This window comes from Pipistrellus kuhlii, unplaced genomic scaffold (genome assembly GCF_014108245.1).
Source record: "Pipistrellus kuhlii isolate mPipKuh1 unplaced genomic scaffold, mPipKuh1.p scaffold_m20_p_10, whole genome shotgun sequence".
In the NCBI taxonomy this organism is placed as follows: Eukaryota; Metazoa; Chordata; class Mammalia; order Chiroptera; family Vespertilionidae; genus Pipistrellus; species Pipistrellus kuhlii.
The window spans coordinates 3970537-3989464 of record NW_023425405.1 but is presented as its reverse complement, the minus strand read 5'-3'; the positions used below and the strand labels follow the sequence as shown (position 1 = coordinate 3989464).

The 18928-nt window shown below is 38.4% G+C and overlaps 1 protein-coding gene and 1 non-coding gene across 12 annotated transcripts in view; one reads left to right on the top strand and one right to left on the bottom strand.

Annotated features, from left to right (window-relative positions):
• Window positions 1-18928, bottom strand: part of CFTR (CF transmembrane conductance regulator) — a 177809-nt gene that overhangs the window by 55262 nt on the left and 103619 nt on the right. For 10 of the 11 annotated variants that reach the window (XR_004985842.2, XM_045576273.1, XM_045576260.1 and 7 more), the window contains 5 exons: window positions 18502-18752; window positions 14217-14296; window positions 8329-8479; window positions 5635-5862; window positions 3472-3572 (listed from right to left, as the gene is read on the bottom strand). Coding sequence is in view for 10 of the 11 variants with exons in the window: in XM_045576273.1 (XP_045432229.1) it covers window positions 3472-3572; window positions 5635-5862; window positions 8329-8479; window positions 14217-14296; window positions 18502-18752 (811 nt within the window). In the remaining variant the exon portion in view is untranslated. The remainder of the gene's footprint in view (window positions 1-3471; window positions 3573-5634; window positions 5863-8328; window positions 8480-14216; window positions 14297-18501; window positions 18753-18928) is intronic. The other variant, XM_045576269.1, reaches the window with a different exon arrangement.
• LOC118714674 lies at window positions 17659-17764 on the top strand. Its single transcript, XR_004986665.1, has one exon. It is a non-coding gene; the product is annotated as a U6 spliceosomal RNA (small nuclear RNA).

Genomic DNA, 18928 nt, shown 5'->3' with positions numbered 1-18928 from the left:
TGATGGAAGGAGACTTGACTTGGGGTGGTGAACACACAAAACAATATACAGATTGTACCTATATAATTTATTAACCAATAAATTCAATTAAAAAGAAAAGCAGGTAATTAATTTGGAAAGAGTAATAAAAAGGTTGTTGGCCAGTTTTGAGTGCTGATATTTGAGATGTATAGTCCATCGTAAATACAAAGTGGCTAGAAGTAGCGATGAGGAAGTATTATCATCCAATTACCATTACTGGTTGATAGCTAGGCCCCAAAGTATTGTATAAGCAATGGATGAGCTATAAAAGAAAATTCATATTGCTATTTTTTTAATAACTTCATAGTTCTGCTGACATTTGACTCTGTGTTCATGTCAAATGGGGAAATAAAATATTCTTTACAAATCTAAAGAGGTTTTTTTTTCTCAGTAGCCCAGCAGAAAACTAAAAGCATGCATCAAACAAAACAATGTTTACTGCATTTTAAACTGAGATCTGAATTCAGTTAACAAATCAGTAAGATAAAAATGAGAACATATTGAGTTTTTACTTCAGAGGTCATAAAGACCTTTATTGTTAAGATCATTCAAATGTGAAATATGAGGACATAGATATCTCCCCTTGTACTCTGAACATATGCCAGGTGAAAATTAAAAAAAAAAATATTACTGTACAACTTTAGCAATTGCATGGATGAGAGCAGTAAGATGGGAATTGATACCTAAATAAATGCCCACTGAGGATCTGGAAAGATGACTGTGTGATTTGACAAGGAAATGAAAACTAACACAATCACTTTGATAATCAAACTGAAGAACATGACTTTTTAAAAAAATGAGATAAAATGCAAATATTGACACTTTTTTGTGTGTTAATTCTCATCTATGGATATTGTTTTGATTGATTTTTAGAGAAAGTGGAAGGGAGGGAGAGAGGAAGAGAAAAGAGACAGAGACAGAGAGAGAAACATAGATGTGAGAGAGACACATCAATTTGTTGCCCACAGCATGGCCCTAAAGCTGGGGACGGAACCTGAGACCCTTCAGTGCACAGGGCCAATGCTCTAACCACTGAGAAACTTGGGCAGGGGCCAAATACTGACACTTTTTTTTTTTTTCCCCCAAGACTGACACTTCTTACAGTCTGTATTAGAACCTAATTGTTCTTCGCAAATTCTCTTTCTCTCTCCCTCCCCCCCCCCCCCTCTCTCTCTCTCTCTCTCTCTCTCTCTCTCTCTCTCTCTCTATATATATATATATATATATATATATATATATATATATATATATATATATATATATAATTGATTTTTTACAGAAAGGAAGAGAGGGATAGAGAGTTAGAAACATCAATGAGAGAGAATCATCGATCAACTGCCTCTTGCACACCCCCTACAGGGGTACATGCCCTTGACCAGAATCGAACCTGGGACCTTTCAGTCTCAGGCTGATGCTCTATCCACTGAGTCAAATTGGTTTTGGCAATAAGTTTCCTTTTAAATGAGGAGATGAGAGATTCAATGTCTAAACATAGGTTCCAAAGCCCAGGATGCCATGGGAAAAACTAGAGAAGTAAAAAATACCTTAATGGAGATTGGACATACAGAATAGAACTGCAACAACAAAGGTTTTGGCATCAATGTGTAGAGGTTGATACATAAACCAAGACAATTAATATAGCAAAGAGAAAGGAATTTTGAATATTCAGATTGAAGAGACATTTTAGAAAAAGAGTTGACATAATGAAATTTTTAATTATAAAATCAAAGTTGTAGCAAGTTGAAACAAAGAATTAGATAAATGCAAGCACAATATTTATTTATTCTTCTCCTGCTATTTTTCAACAGAAACATTTTAAAGTACATTTATAAGACCCAACCCTAAAAGCATGAAAGCTAAGTGAGGAGATAAATGAGTAGCTAAAAAGAGCTGGCCAAACTCAAAAAAATAATGTTAAAGGAAAAGAGATAAACCATACTATAAATCATGTTAAGGTTAAATTACATTTTAATGAATTATTAAAATTCTTTGGTTAAATAAAACATTAAGATACATAGGCAAAAAAAAAAGACATTAGAAGGTTTGGATTCTTTTCCTTTAGAGATTTTATAATGATATTTGTTCTGGCAGGAATTGATTATACAAATGTCACAGCTGAATGAATGTGTGTGGTTTGAGAACAAGTGAACTGCCTCAAGAATGGGAAAAGGAACTTGGACTGCAATAAAAGTAATTCTCAACATGATTTCTAGACTCTCCACCAATCCCTTAATGGATGACTGGTTTTAAAAAGAGTACTCCAGATAGACTAAGAAAAGTTGATGATTAAGCTATTCAAACTACACTGTCTGATTGAAAATTATGTATTTGTGTGTGTGTGTTTTTTAAATAAAAATGGGAAATCTGCCTTGCTTCCTTTATCTCTCGTTCTTGCAGCCATGGGATTTGTGACCCTGACACTGTGTAGCTCACAAACCTATTGCAGGCTATGCATTCTAAGGAAATAAGACAAGAGAAACAACAAAACCAAACTATGATCTTAGCATATGCCAAATCAAGGATACAGTTGTGTGATAATAGGGATTAAGTAAAAAAGAGAGCAGGCAATGATAAACACTTAAGTTTGAGAAAGGAGCTAAGACTACACACTGGGAATTTTAATACTAAGAAAAGAATATAGAAAAAAAAAAGGTAATGCCGATAAATTTGAAAACCCAAGATAGGTAAGAATTTCTTAAACACAATACCAAATGCACAAAACATAAAGGGAAAGACTTAACTTAAAAGTTTTTTTTTTTGTTTTTTTTTCATCAGAAGACACTAAAAGACCAACCACTGACTGGGGGACCATGTTTGAAATGTATAGAACTGATATCTGACCCAGAACTCATAAGCTCCAACAAATCAATCAAGAAAGAAGCCCAGTCAATTTGAAAAGATAGTCAATCCATATGAATAAGCAATGAGCAGAAGCAAAAACTCAAATGGCCAATTAATACCATATGTATTAAGCTGCCCTAGCTCCTTAGTAATCACTTCACATCTGATTGCCAAAAAAGTAAAAAGCCTGAAAATATCAGGGTTGTATATCACAGGGATGGATCTGTGAGAGTCACTATACTCTGATGATGGGAACATAAATTGGTACAACAGATTTGAGAACAATTTAGCTTCAACTTGCAAAGTTGAATGTGGCTTAATTCTATGATCAGTGACACCACTCCCGTGTATCTACCCTGGAAAGATCCTGGACAAGGAGACTGTAAGAATGCTCACTGTGGCACTAGATCTCGATTGTGGTTATCTAAAGGGAGGAAAGAAGAGCTATGGGTTTAGTAAGAGACACATAATGACCTTCAATTTATCTGTAATGTTTTATGCCTTCATGTGGGGGTTGGGGACCTAGTTGTTCCTTATGTGATTACTTACAATGGTTGGTTTGTCTGAATTTTTTCATAAAAAAATATTTTAAAAATAAGAATTACTTACCAAACTATCCACATCTATGCTGGAGTTTACAGCCCACTGCAGGGTACTCATGATATTCATGGCTAATGTTAGCACGATACCTACTGTTCCTTCTCCATCACCTAAGGGGGAACAAAGAGAGAAACAAATGTTATGCTATTCCTCATGAACCCCTTTATTTACACCTCTCCCAGGGCATACATCATTTAAAGTTACATTTCAATTTTGTGTCAGTTTTAACCAACTTGCATCTAAGTTCACCATCTATCACTAGTAATAATGCCCTGCATATAGTAAGCATTCAGTCAGTGTTTTAAATCAAAGAAAGATGGAAGATTAGGAAAGAGTTGCCCTTTTTTCAATGCTTTAGGTATTGAAGAGGCCATAGGAGCGGGGCACCTACTATGTTTATCTTTTCTACTGTTACTCTGTGGGTAACAATACCTTCAAAGACTACAGTGGACAATGGGAAAAAGCCCTGGGTCTCAATGAGCTCCTCTACGGCGAATTCAGATGCTGCTGGGAAGAAAGCGGGCTTACAGTCTCACAGGGAGCTCCGCAGGTCTGCCATTTGGAAAGAGAGGACTGCCGTTTATGTTATAAAAAACAACTACTTCACCCAGGAAGAACAAAACTTTAGTGTTTATGGAGTAAATAGATTTTCAGGGCTTTGGGGAGGACCACTAATTAAAATTCATAAGTATTCAGTATTTATGACCATTAAAATGTTCTAATATAAATGTTCTTAAATTATTATAACTTCACATTATCAAATCACAATTAGAAGTAAGTCTTTGTGTCTATTATGCATGATAAACTTGTCATAGTGTTCTAAAAAACAGAAGAGATACTAGCAATTCATCCTATCATTAATTGAAATTTTTGCTTCCATAATTCCTCTAATGGAAGACAAACCAAAGACATCAGGTATGTCTTCTTAGTACTAAACCATTTATTCTAAATAGGTCAGATGTATTCAGAATTTCAACATATTAGCCATTCTGAAGATTAAGATGAGAGTAAGATAAAATGTAATAGCAGTAACAATAATAAGCAATGTAAGATTTATGGGTATTTATTAGAGGCCAGGCACTGTACTAAGTGTTATGCACAAATTATCAGACAGAATACAACAAATCTAGTGGATAGATACTATTATTATGTGCCTCTGCCTGAGGGCTCCACGGGGCACTCTTGTAACTCTCCAACAGGTGACCCATTTGATTTGAGCCTGATTCTGCTCTTACAACCCAACAATCCTTTGGCGTTTGACCTTTGCTCGAGCCTTCATCCACTGTCACATACATATTTCAATACTTTATATAGCTCCACATTCAACTTCTTACATTAGAAAAACTCACTTATCTAAATAGATTTTTACTTTTCTTATGATGAAATATTTTGTGTGGTTCCCCCCCACCCCCAAGATCTTTAAATTCAGCACATTTGTATTTAAAAAAAAAAAATGACACTTTTTCCGAGCATTTCACATCTGTGGCAGATTTTGTCATGCAAAATTCTCATTAGGATAAATTTTACCAACTGGTGGTTAAAAGAACAAAACTTATTAGGGATGAGGCTTTTGTATGTGTGTGTGTAAATGCTGATGATTCTATTCTTGTATTCACAGAGTTTTTTATTGGACAGCTCTGTTATTTTTTAAATAGAGGCCCAGTAGACAAAAATTGTGCACTGATAGGGTCCCTAGTGGCTGCAGGCTACCAGCCACATACTCCCTTTCTTCTGCCCCCTCTCCCCCCACCTGCCACTGGCCAACCCTGCCCCCTGGTCTAACTCCAAGGTCAAGGGGGCAATTTGCATACTACACTTTTATTATTTAGGATCCTTTACCAAAATGAGAATCCAGAGATGTGGTGTTGTTTTTTTTTACAATCATAGATTTGTTATCTTGCTTGCTCTTTGTCTCAGTCTGTTAGACCACAAAGTTGGGATAATGCTATAGACAGTTCTAACTCAAAGGCATCACTGTTCAACAACAAAACAATAGAAATTCAAGGAAATAATTTGTTCAACAATAAGCTAATAAGTGTTTTTGATTAACAAATGCCCCCAAATTGGTTTAAAGATATCTAAAAATTTTAAGCTAAAAAAAACATAGCATTTTGTTGCTTGACAACATTTTAAGTTAAATGTTTAGCTAACTACTGAACAACTTCACAGTACCTGTTGTTAAAATGGAAATGAAGGTAACAGCAATGAAGAAGATGACAAAAATCATTTCTATTCTCATTTGGAACCAGCGCAGGGTTGACAGGTACAAGAACCAGTTGGCAGTGTGTAAGTTCAGAGCTTTGTGGAACAGTGTTTCAAAGTAAGGCTGACGCCCAAAGGCACGAAGCGTCCAGAGTCCTTTCAAGCTCGTAACCAGGTGAGTGAAGATGGGGCTCCTGCCTGTGAAATATCCCCGTAGAAAACAATTCAAATCATGGAAATGCACAATGCAAATTCTTACTGCCACATACCTGATGAAGATTAGCTTAAAAGACAGCAAATCTCAGTAGTGAGAATGGTGCCCATTCTGGTGCCACACTTGGAATAGATGAAATTTATAAATTTTTAATGTCACCCTCCTTTTATAGTTGGCTACCATGGATGGGAACTTAATATAAAAATCACTGTCATTATTTACTCATGTTTCTTGGTTACTTCTGGTCAGTTTCTCTGGCTAATCCTAAATTAATCGCCATTGAGTGAAAATGACTTTCTTTTAAAACTATTTATTCAAAGCCTTAAGATTGTTTAAAAGATTTAATTTAACAAATAATCTTCAAAGCAGAAATGCACTTGAAATTTAGCCCCTGAAAAAGCACCTGCACCAAGGCTGTTACGGAAAATGTGCTTCCCAAAACAGCTCAAGCAGTATTTGGGGCACGGAAAAGCAAACCTGAGGAGAGAAAGGAAGGGTGTCTGAAAAGAAGCCAGAAGGAAGAATTTTGTGCAATATTGTTTAGAAACTCAGACAAACTTTTAGGAATAGTAGCACTATCATTTTAAAATTTAACTTATATAAGTAAATTGTGAATGAATATCCTTTATAACCCTAGTAAGACTCTCTAGGGGTGTCGAACTCAATCAGAGAAGGGACCAAAATCTAAAATCCAGCCTAAATCGCGGGCCGAATGGTTTACTGAACAGTCATAAACTGTCATTGTGATGGAAACGCAGCGGAGTGCAGTGATGACAGGGCGGTGCGGGCCACATTGCAAGGCCTGGCGGGACGGATTTGGCCTGCGGGCCTTGTGTTTGACACATGTGCTCTATACAGTTGTTTTAAAATCAAAATGAGCCTGGATGTTGTGGCTAAGTTGTTGAGCATTGACCTTTGAACCAGGAGATCATGGTTCAATTCCTGGTCAGAGCACATGCCTGTGTTTCTGGCTCCAACCCTAGTAAGGGACAAACAAGAGGCAGCCAATTAATGATTCTCTCTCATCATTGATATTTATATATATATCTCACCCTCTCTGAAGTCAATAAAAATATATTTTAAAAAAGTATTTAAAGAACCAAAATGAATTCACATACTCTTAATTAACAAAACCAATCTATGTGTACTTTGTAATTTACTGTTTCCTTTTATATTCATACTAGTGGCCTGGTGCATGAAATTCATGCACGGAAAGGGGGGGCAGGGGGAGGGGGAGAAGGGAGAGGGTTTCTCAGCCCAGCCTGCACCCTCTCCAATCAGGGACCCCTTGGGGATGTCCAACTGCCGGATTAGGCTCGATCCCTGTTGGACATCCCTTTTGCAATCTGGGACCTCTGGCTCCTAACGGCTCACCTGCCTGCCTGCCTGATCACCCCTAACTGCCTCTGCCTGCCTGCCTGATTGCCCTCACTCCTATGCCTACCTGCTTGATCACCCCTAACTGCCTCTGCCTGCCTGCTTAATCTGCCCCAACTGCTCTCCCGCCAGCCTGATCTCACCCCCAACTACCTCTGTTTGCCTCATCACCCCAACTGTCCTCCCCTGCCAGCCTGATCTTTCCTAGTCTTTGCCTCTCTTTGTTTTTCTCAGCAGTCCTTCAGGCCTCCCTTTATCCCTCTTCATCTTTCCTGGCTGGACAGGGGTAGGGCCAGTGGGGGCCGCTCCATCCTCTGCCCACCCTCCCTTCCATCCAGGCCTCTTCAGGCCCAGTCTATTTTGTTTTCTCATTCTAAGAGAGAATCCAAGAGCAAGCTGGGAGGGAAGGAAAGAAAGGGAAAAAAGGCTGTGAGCTGGTGGGCTCAATGTATGTGTGTGTATGTGTGTGTGTGTGTGTGTGTGTGTGTGTGTGTGCATGTGGGTGTGTGGGTGTGGTTGTGAGTGAGTGTGAGTACTGGCCCTGCCTTCCCCATTCCTGTCTCCACTGCCACAAGTCCGGACCCACCAGAGCCTACTGGTGCACAGCCTGGGCGTTAGGTCAAGCCTCCAGTCATTGTGGATGTGACGGACCCAGGGTTTTTATATATTAGGATACCTTTAATCCTCACCCACGGATATATTTTGTTTTGTTTATTTATTTATTTTTATTTAAGAAAGAGAGAAAGTGAAAACAACAACATAGATGTGAGACAGAAACATTGATCGGCTGCCTCCTGTACATGCCCAGACTGGGGATCAAACCTGCAACCTAGGTATGTGCCCTGACCAGGAATCGAACTCACAAGCTTTTGGTGTATAAGACAATGCTCCAACCAACTGAGCCACCCAGCCAGGGCTCTATCCATATACTTTTTAAAAGTCATTGTTATATAATGCAAAAGTTTACAAGCAGGAACATTTTTTTTTTTTGGAAACTTAGATTAATAATAGAGAATTATGAGTAGCTCTTGCAGACATTTTCTGAGGTGAGCGTTGCACCCTCGGTGTCATACCTTCAGATTCCAGTTGCTTGAGTTGCTGGGAGGTGTGGAGAAAGTAGGCTCTCAATAAAACAAAAGCAGCGATCACTGGCACTGTTGCTAAGAGGATGTAGGGCTCTAAAACCGAGACCACTGCTACAGCTCCAATCACAATTAATACCAGCTGCAGGATCAAAGAAAACACGGTGGTGTGTGAATATTTTCATGTATGTCAGCAGTATATTTCTAAATAGCTCTTCACACTCTGTTCCATCCTCAATAAAAGGCAGGCATTTTCCTACTAGGACCGCTGTCATCTCAAAGTACTTTCTCATAAGTTTTCTTTGAATATTCAAAAATTGTTTAGGTACCGCATAATAACATTTTGAAGTTTAGAAAACACGGTGATCTTGGATCTCTTAGTGTGCTAACTTCCCGAACACAATACATTGGGAAGGGTGACTTTTTTTTTCTTCTAGACTGACCCATTTTTTAAAAATAAACTTTAATGAATAAGATAATTTCCATATGAATGTGAAATTTTCGTATTTATTTTGCTAAGACAATTTGTAAAAAAATGGGCATTCATCTTGAAATCTTTTGAGTTAGAAAGATCTGGTTGAAATGTATTGTCATTTAAGCAAGCTACTTAACTTTTCTGAACCTAGTTTTCTCATGTTTAAGATTGAAAAAAATATATACTTAACTAAATGTTACTCCCTTTATCCAAAATCCTGTTTCTGTTCCTTCAAACAATTGGAGATGACCTAGAGGCCCCTTCCCCCCCACAAAAAAAGATTTGGGGGTAAGGCTAATTTAATTTGAAATTGGGTAATTTTTTCTATCTACTATGTTGTCAAAATAATTTTGTGTTTTGGTAAAGTCCATCCACTAAAGCTAAGGTTCACATTATTCACCAAAAATCTGGAGCCCTGTTGGAAGTCTAACCACGTTGATGTTCTTCAGGATCGATTAAAGGCTTAAATTCTATATTTCCACATGACAAATCCAGACATTTTAAAAAAACAAAACAAAACACAAGTCTGCTAACATTTATTCCACAATAATGCTTTTGAATAAGTATAAACTGTTATAACAAGAGTTAAAAAATAAACCTATGATAATATTCATATGATAATCAATGAGTCAGTTCTCTACCAATTTCCATGGCTGACACATGCATTATGCAGATAATGTAGTGGGATACAGAACATTTTGGTAGATGTGAGTAGGATGTGGGTGTAGCTAAAATCTGCATAAATCTTCTTTGAGTAGGTTATTTTCATCTAAAATTTATAATCATATCTCCATGACACTTTTGTAGGGAAAATACCTGCACATCTTGAGGCATCTGCAATACCAGCCCTCCACTCATTCAACAAATATCCAGAAAATATTTACTGCCAGACACTGAACTAAATACATATGATGGCTCCATAGTCTCTTTTCCATTCTGGGCCAACAAGTGCCACCAGCACAGTGAGAAAGCTCCTGGTGCCCTATTACTACATGACAAGACTTTACTAAGGGGAAACCGTAGCTTTATAATGAAGGATCCTTTTCCCGAAAAAATAGGATGTTTTGGGGAGAAAAGAGAAAAATTCTGATCTAAGCATGATTAACTAGGGAATATGACAATTTAAATGGGCAATCATATTAAAGAGCAGTGTGAAGGACAAATGCTGATACATTTGTAGCATGCGAACATTTAGCTTCTCCATCAGGTCTTTTGTTTGCTGTTGACAACTATAAATGTACTGTGTCCATTTGATTTCTGACATATTTTCCACATGTCTGGGTAGTCAACTAACCAATATATCACATTGGATTAGAGAAGAATGGAGAAGGCAGGTACAACTGGAAGTGATGAAACATTCACAAGATAGATTTCCAGCAATTAAAATAACCCAGAATAGAGCCCAACTGAGAAATAAATGAAAAAATAAGTCTAAGTATTGAGGAAAATAGTTCTATTTGCTCCATACGAGTCCACCTTTAGGCACTGAAGTTAGAATTTAATAATTTAGCATTATGTACAAAATTGAAGGCACTGATTTAATATATTTGATATTCAGATTACACAATGAATCCTTGAATTCTGCCCTATTTTAATTGACAATGGTTAAGAAACAAGTTTTTTTAGACTGGATATATTAGTGAGAAGACAACAAAATAGATAAACAGAGGGACTTCAGGACAAGATAAAAATTTGAGCACAGACTTCTAAATCCCATTCATTCTTACCCAAATCCTACACTTCATCAGAAGAAAAATTCAACAAGACTATAAAACCTGCAAGGCACCTTCATTCACGCTTTTAGGAAGTGGGTAGCACATTTTTAATCACCCAAGCATCTTATAAACATCCCTGATACTGACAGTCACACAGCACTGCCTGGAACTGGAGTTGATAAGGGTAAATGGTCACTTTGAAATCAGTAATTAATTGATAAATAAGTGAATACATATTAATTTAAAACCATGCATGAATACCAGATTTGGAATTCATAAATGATGGTCCTTGAGAATTTTTAGTAAGGATTTAATGGAATTAATAGAATGAATAGCAAAAAAAAAAAATGTGAAAGACACAGTAGAAATCAAAGTAGCAAGACTCAATGTGTAATCCTAATATATAAAAAGCCAGGGGCTGTCACAACTGAAAAAAACAGACAGACACCCAAACAGCAGGCTGTATGGGGTGACCAGACTGGCAGGGGGGTTAGGGAGGGACAACCAAACAACTGTCCATCAGGCTGTGTGAGGCGACCAGGCTGGCAGGGGCCAGTTAGGGGTTATTTGGCCAGCAGGCAGAGGCAGTTAAGGGGTGATAAGGCTGGTGGGGGGCAGTTAGGGGTGATAAGGCAGGTAGTTGAACAGTTAGGAGCCAGCAGTCCTGAATTGTGAGAGGGCTGTCGAGTGCTGGTTTAGTCCCAATCTGTAAACCAGCAGTTGGACATTCCCCAAAGGGGTCCCAAATTGGAGAGAGTGTGGGCTGGGCTAAGGGGACCCCTCCCCTTGCATGAATTTCATGCACCAGGCCTCTAGTCTTATGTAATAAAAGCCTAATATGCTAAGTGTATGGTCAACCAATTGGCTGATCAACCAATCAAAGCATAGTATGCTAATGATATGCTAAAGCTACTCAAATGCTCGCTGTGACATGCACTGACCGCCAGGGGGCAGACGCTCCAACCAGTAGGGTTAGCTTGCTGCTGGGATCTGGCCTGATTGGGACTGAGTGAGATGGACCAGATACACCCTGGAGCCCTCTCATGGTCCCTCCCTGGCTGGACAACCTCTCGAGTCTCTCCCTTGCCCCGATTGTGCACCAGTGGGGTCTCTTGACCTGGCCTGCACTCTATCACAATCCAGGATCCCTCAGAGGATGTCAGAGAGCCTGTGTCAGTCCAATCCCACAGGCCAGGCCGAGGGACCCCACTGGTGCACAAATTCGAGCAATGGGCCTCTAGTTGTATATAAGAAAGAAGAAATAAAAAAAGACCTAAAGGTTTTGAAGCTGAAAAGATTTTGGTAGTCTAATACGTGTATGCTTCTGTTTCATTTAAAAAAATAATAATAATTCACCCAAACAGAGAAATAAATAGGAGCTAGAATACAGTTTCTCTCTGGCTTCAAATTGCCATCTATGGTCCACTTCCATTATGCCAATCCGAAGCAGATAACTTTAGTAGTAAAAGTGACCATCATCAAGTTTACCTTCCTCCTCTTATAGGTTAGAAAGATCAGACCCCTAGAGATTAAGTATCTTGTTAAGCTAAAATAAATAGTTGTATCTTCAGACTAGAATCTGGATCTTCATTTTTGTTATATGATATTCTAACCCAGAAAGTAAAATTGCCAGAACATTAAATGTTAGAAAATAGAGTAAAGAGAACATTTATTTATAATTAATTTTTAAAAGAAAATTTATAGGTATGCTTCCTTTGTACAAAAATTTGTTCCTGAAATGTATCTAAAATTAAATTAATCAGAGCATAATTAAATATAACCAGAGGAGCCCTAGCGGGTTTGGCTTAGTAGATAGAGCGTCAGCTTGTCAGCTTGTGGATTGAAGGGTCCTGGGTTCAATTCGGGTCAAGGGCACATGACTGGATTGCAGGCTCGATCCCAGTAGGGGGCATGTAAGAGACAGCTGATCAATGATTCTCATCATTGATGTTTCTATCTCTCTCTCCCTCTCCCTTTCTCTCTAAAATCAATAAATATATATATATCCATCTCCAGAGGAGCTCACAATTTAAAGAGCCCCTGTGATAATTTTTAAAATAAAATTGAAATTAATCAGATTTTTACTATATTTGATTGTCATATATTTTGCTTCCTTATTGTAGACCTTTCTACAAATAAAACAGGGAAATTAAGAGCCCTGCCCAAACCCTTGTAATATAAGAACTAAAGACCCCCAACATCAGAAATTAAGCAGAAAATATTCAAATTGCCAAAGAGAAAGCATTTGAGAATCATCCCTGTGTCAAAAATTGTTAATTTATAAATGAATATTTAAAAATTAATCTCCCAGAAGGACTTATGAAGTGATCTTTATATTGACTCAGAAAATACTCAGTAGACTACAAAAGTAGGGGGAAAACTATCATGAATCCTTTGCAATCATGTCAAAATATCAGTGTTCCAGTTTGTGCCTGATTTCACAATATTACATTTGGGACCAGTCATTTACATTCCTGAAACAAGGAACAACGTCCATCATTAGAGAAAGATGGAGGAAGCATTCCTTCAAATGCACAAACCCAAAGCACCAGTTAAAGAATTCCAGCAGTCACTAGAGTTATACCCCTCAACAACGCAACTGAAGGAAATCCAAAAAGTTAAAGTTCACTTAGAACAGATAATGTGTTTGATCCTGTCCATTATTTCACATGAGGCAAACTGGCAATCTGGTTTTTCTGCATTGCCAAGGTTGGTTGTATATACACACAAATGTGGTAGCCCTTATTTTGTTGTATGGGTTCTCTCAAATAGCGTATTATTATTATTGAGGGGTAGGAGAGTGTGAAAGTAGGTGGGATGTGAGAATGATTCATGGCAAGATGGGATGTATTTTGTTCCAACTGTCTCACCAGGGAGATTGTGGAGACTGTGGCATTTGCTCTCTGGGGCTCGACTGAAGTCAGGCAGGAGCTGTTTTTAAACCCGGTCCAACAGCCACGGTTATTATTTCACAACACATCTTAAGTCTTGCCACTTATGGAATCCTAATGCAGTATCCCATAGCTTACCCCTATCTCCATCACCTTCTTCTTTATTCTCACCACAGTCCATCACCACACCCCAGAGATACATGCTCAAAAACAGGCTGCACCGGAAGCCTCTTCAGCTCTGTATCACCCAAGGATAGTCCTCGCTAGTCCTGCATTTTTCTTTCCTCTCTCACCTTCTTAAACATTTATTTATAATTCTGTCCCTGCATTATGGTCCTTACTATGAGGTGGATGGCTACCTAATCTGTGCAAAGGTACTCATGGTTGAAACTGTAGCCCGCCAAAGAACTGGTTTTCATTTTAACATGGGCCCTCTGGCCGTAGGTGACTTCCATCAAGCAGTGATGCTGCTGTCAAAAAATGTCATACGTCCGGACAGTAATTTGGGGAAAGGTGGTTTATTATAATTCTCAAATCTCTCCCAAGTAGATGATTATTACATCTTAATATGGAATTGCTTTGGATTTGGGTCAGGTAAAGAGTTCTAAGTTGTCTCTGAATCTACTAAAATTATGCTTACGTTGAAGACTTTTGATATTGACAAAATTCATACAATAGATAGGATTTCAACTCTCAAGCAAATGAAAAATACGCAAAAACTCATTTACTTCTCTTACTAATTATTTTTAAAAGCATGACAAATGCAAAGACAATCATACTTATTTTACAAAGACAAACCTGGATGAAGTCAAATATGGTAAGAGGCAGAAGATCATCCAAAATTGCTATATCTTTGGAAAATCTATTAAGAATTCCACCTGTAATATAAAAGATACATTTTTCAACAACCAGTAATCTTAACAATACATTAATATTTCATAAATCTGGATCATAGTGGAAGCATTCAAAACTCAAATAAGACTTACCCTGTAATCAAATAAAAATTTAGTGTTCTACAAAGGTTCTAAATAACTGTGTTCAAATTATTGTCTCCCACTTTTAAACCTTTACAAAATATAGATTGTAGTAAGATTCAGACCAAATTTAATGTCTTTAATAGAGCCCTTATCACAAATTATGACAGGCAGGGGTACTCATCCTACTACAATCTCACACTTGCCAGCCTGGCTATGTTCTCATCATTCACTTACACCTGTAGTCAGATCATATAGCTCTCCTTCTCTGACTTCCTCCTTTTTTGACTCACTTCTGCAGAACCTGTGGCTTCTCCAGTACCTACACCACATGTACATCTTCAGCCATGTTCTCCCTTTTACCCTCTTCACTGGCAACCTGAGTTTCAGCCTGTTCTCTAAAGTCCAGACTCACATTTATAAGTCTGGTAATTTCTTCTTTAACTAGAAAAGAATTATATATGAGATGTCTACTATGCATCAGGCACAATGCAAGGCCCTGAGGTGACACAGGTGAAAGCTCTGTGCTCCGTGTCCTTGAGGAATTCATTGTCTAGATTTGGTGAAACCATAACATATGATGTACAAGCAAAGTAATAGTGAATCTTATCATTCGCCTCCACCCCCATTAACTGCAGGATAAAGTCCAAAATTCTTAGTTTAATAGTTAATGCTATCTATGATTTAGCCTTAAACCGCTTAGTTAATACAAGCCTTGTCTACTCAAACATTCTGTTTCAGTCAAATTGTTTGATTCTTTTACAAACTTTATATTTTAATAATAGTTGGCATATAATATATTAGTTTCAGGTACAAAACAGTGGCTAGATATTTATATATCTTACAAAGGGATCACCCCAATAAGTCTAGTACCCACCTGGCACCATAGTTATTACACTATTATTGACTTTATTCTCTATGCTGTACTTTACTCTCCCGTGACTAATTTTATAACTAAATCCCTTTCTTAGTTTCTTCTTTAAAAAAAAAATATTTTTTATTGATTTCAGAGAGGAATGGAGAGAGAGTGATAAAAAAAAAAAACCACATCAATGATGAGAGAGAATCATTGACCACCTGCCTCCTGAACACCCCCCACTGGGAATCGGGCCCATAACCCGGGCATGTACCTCCGACTGGAATCGAACCCAGGACTCTTCAGTCCTCAGGTTGATGCTCTTCCACTGAGCCAAACTGGCTAGGGTTTGGTTTATTCTCTAAATGCTCTTGACACCCTCTTACTTCCCTGCCTATGAGGTTCCCTCTGCCTGAAAACCATTTCCTCTCATCTTTGTCAAATCTATGTCTCCTCTCCCTCCTGGGCCAATTCAAAGCAGCCTTTCCTACAAAGAAGCATCAATGTTTGCACCAGCTCCTCCTCTGAACACACTTAAAACCTTTACTATGTCTTGTCAGCACCTCTGTGTTATAATGACTACACCCATGTCTTATACCATAGTCGCTTGTATTACATTTCTTATCTCTGTTTCTAAACTATAAATTGCTAGAGGTCAGTGGAACCTCGTGACATTTATTTTCCATTTAGCGCTCATCCAAAAGCCTTATATGTAGGGATTATTTAATGCATATTTATTAATTTAAATATTATTGATAAAGGCAAGGAAATATTGGTTACTGCTGATTATAGCGGAGAATATGTAGGTAACATAATAAGAAATGGGCCATAAATCAGTAACAGCAATGTTTTCTTAAGCATCATCCTTGCATACAGAAATTGGGGGTGTGGGTAGGGGTGGGTTAAGAACATGTTGTAAGGTCATCTTGCTATTTCAGTTTTCATCAGCATAAGGGAAAAATGCAAAAACAGGTATTTCAGAATCATTCTACAGATTAAAGTTTGAAAAATAAGGTAAATGAGAAAATAAAATGAATAGTAACCATTTAATTATGAAAGAGAGGAGATTCTTACTATTTCAGTTCTCATGAGCATAAGGAAAAATGCAAAATAGAGATGGTTCAGAATCATTTTACAAAGCAGATTAAAGTTTGGAAAATAAGATGAATGAGAAAATGAAAAGAATGATAACCATTTAATTATGGAAGAGAGAAGGTTCTTAACCACTATGTGTAGTGTTCAGGGGAATGAGGAGCTCTGAAACATGAAGAGGGGAATGGAAAGGACACCCCTGTGGGAATAAGGCCCCTCAGAAGGAACAACAGGGAACTGACGTTTATTTCATGTTGGCTATGCAGCAGGAAGATTGCCTGTTTCATTCTCACAATGGTCCTCTGAGGTCCCCATTTTACAAGTACAAAAGCAAGGCTCAGGCTCAGAAGAGTAACTTTGACCATAATCATCACTCGTATGGTGACAAGCCAGAACTCAAACATTTCCCATGCTCTTTGCAGTATTTCTCATTGCCCATTTATGGCTGCTGGCAACTTGGATAAATCCTCTATCTTCTCTGGGTCTCAGTTATTCCATTAAGAAAGAAAATAAAATTATTGAATCAAGGTATCTAACATTCCTTTTAGGTCTAAAATGTCTTAGCTTTAAAACATGGTAATAGAGGGATCATATCTCAACACTAGAGGTCTGGTGCACAAAATTTGTACACAGGGCAGGGGGAGGGGGTGCGGGGAGGATTTCCTCAGCCCGGCCTGCATTCTCTCCAATCTGGGACCCTTCGGGGGATGTCCAACTGTTGATTTAGGTCCAATCCCAAACCAGCAGTCAGATATCCTTCTCACAATCCCATTGTGAGCTCCTAATCTCTCACCTGCCTGCCTGCCTGATTGCCCCTAACTGCTTCCGCCTGCCAGCCTGATCGCCCCCTAACCACCAGCATGATTGACACCTAACTGCTTCCCTGCTGGCCTGATCACCCCCAACTTCCCTCCCCTGCTGGCCTGATGGCACCCAACTGCCCCACCCTGCCAATCTGATTGCCCCCATCTACCCTCCCCTGCCAGTTTACTCAAAACTGAAAGCTTCTAATCTTTTACCAACCTCTCTAATGGTATAAAAAAATACTTTAAAAATACATTAGGGGCCAAAAACGGTTTGGCTCAGTGGATAGAGCGTCGGCCTGCAGGCTGAAAGGTTCTAGGTTCGATTCAGGTTAAGGGCATGTACCTTGGTTGTGGGCACATCCCCAGTAGGGGTGTGTAGGAGGCAGCTGATCGATGATTCTCTCTCATCGATGTTTCTAACTCTCTATCCCTCTCTCTTCCTCTCTGTAAAAAATCAATAAAACATATTTAAAAAAAAATAAATAAAATAAATAAATAAAAATACATTTGGGGTGCTCGCTTCGGCAGCACATATACTAAATTGGAATGACACAGAGAAGATTAGCATAGTCCCTCGGCAAGGATGACACACAAATTCATGAAGTGTTCCATTAAAAAAAAAAAGACACTTGGGATTTCAACCACCACCAACCTTACCCACTCATCCCCCTCCTCAAAAAAGGATTAAAAAAACCTGAAACCAATTTGTATGATCAACTTTGAACAGCTACAGGAAACTAGATTATTTTACTCCACCAAAAACTTTATCTGTAAAAGAATTCTGTTTTCCTTGATTGCTTCAAATATTCTACTCTTTTCAACAACACTGACCATTGGCAGCAAGATGCCATGAAGGGGTTCGGCCCAACAGCTGAACGGAGAACAACTGACCCAGAAAGGTCGGCTGTGGCTATTGCAATGCCATCAGCATCGCTCTTTTTTTTTTTTTTTTTTTTTTTTTAAATATATTTTATTGATTTTTTTACTGAAAGGAGAAGGATAGAGACTTAGAAACATCGATGAGAGAGAAACATCCATCAGCTGCCCGCAACCAAAGTACATGTCCTTGACTGGAATCGAACCTGGGACCCTTGAGTCCACTGACCCAAACCGGGTAGGGCAGCATCGCTCTTTAACAAAGGGAGCTACTCCAATGAACAGATACAGAAAGGTGAAGAGCCACACTATCTGACAGTCTACAGCATCTGAGAAATGCATGCCTGTCATAAGGAAGCGCAGCAAAGTTCAGATGCCTCTCTCTGTGCGAAGCCAACACTACGGCCGGAAAACCAACCACATCACAGGCCCTTCTGGCGCTGGATCAGCAGCTTCAGTTTGTAAACCCAGTCACGTACCTGCTTTCAACATGTTGAGGGTGGACATAGGTGCATGAAGAACAGAATGTAACATTTTGTGGTGTAAATTTTTTGACACTGTGATTAGAGAATGCACTAGTGGTAAACCTCGGAAGAATCCCAGAGCAAGCAAAGTGTCGGCTACTCCCACATAAATGTAAAAAACATAAAATTCGCTGGTTTTGGTGATGATCACTGGAGAGCTGTTATTTGTACTTGCAGTGCTATTCCCTTTGTCTGGAGTAGATTTTCTGTAAAGAAAAGGGAACTGTTACTCAGTAACAAAACCTTCCCATTAAACTTCCAATACTCTATGTAAGGAAACAGAAGCTGAGTCTAAAGAAACACAAATATTTCAGGAGCAGAGCTTATGACATTAATCTCAAGAATTTACTATTGCAAGAAAGCAGATTAAACTTTTTCACCA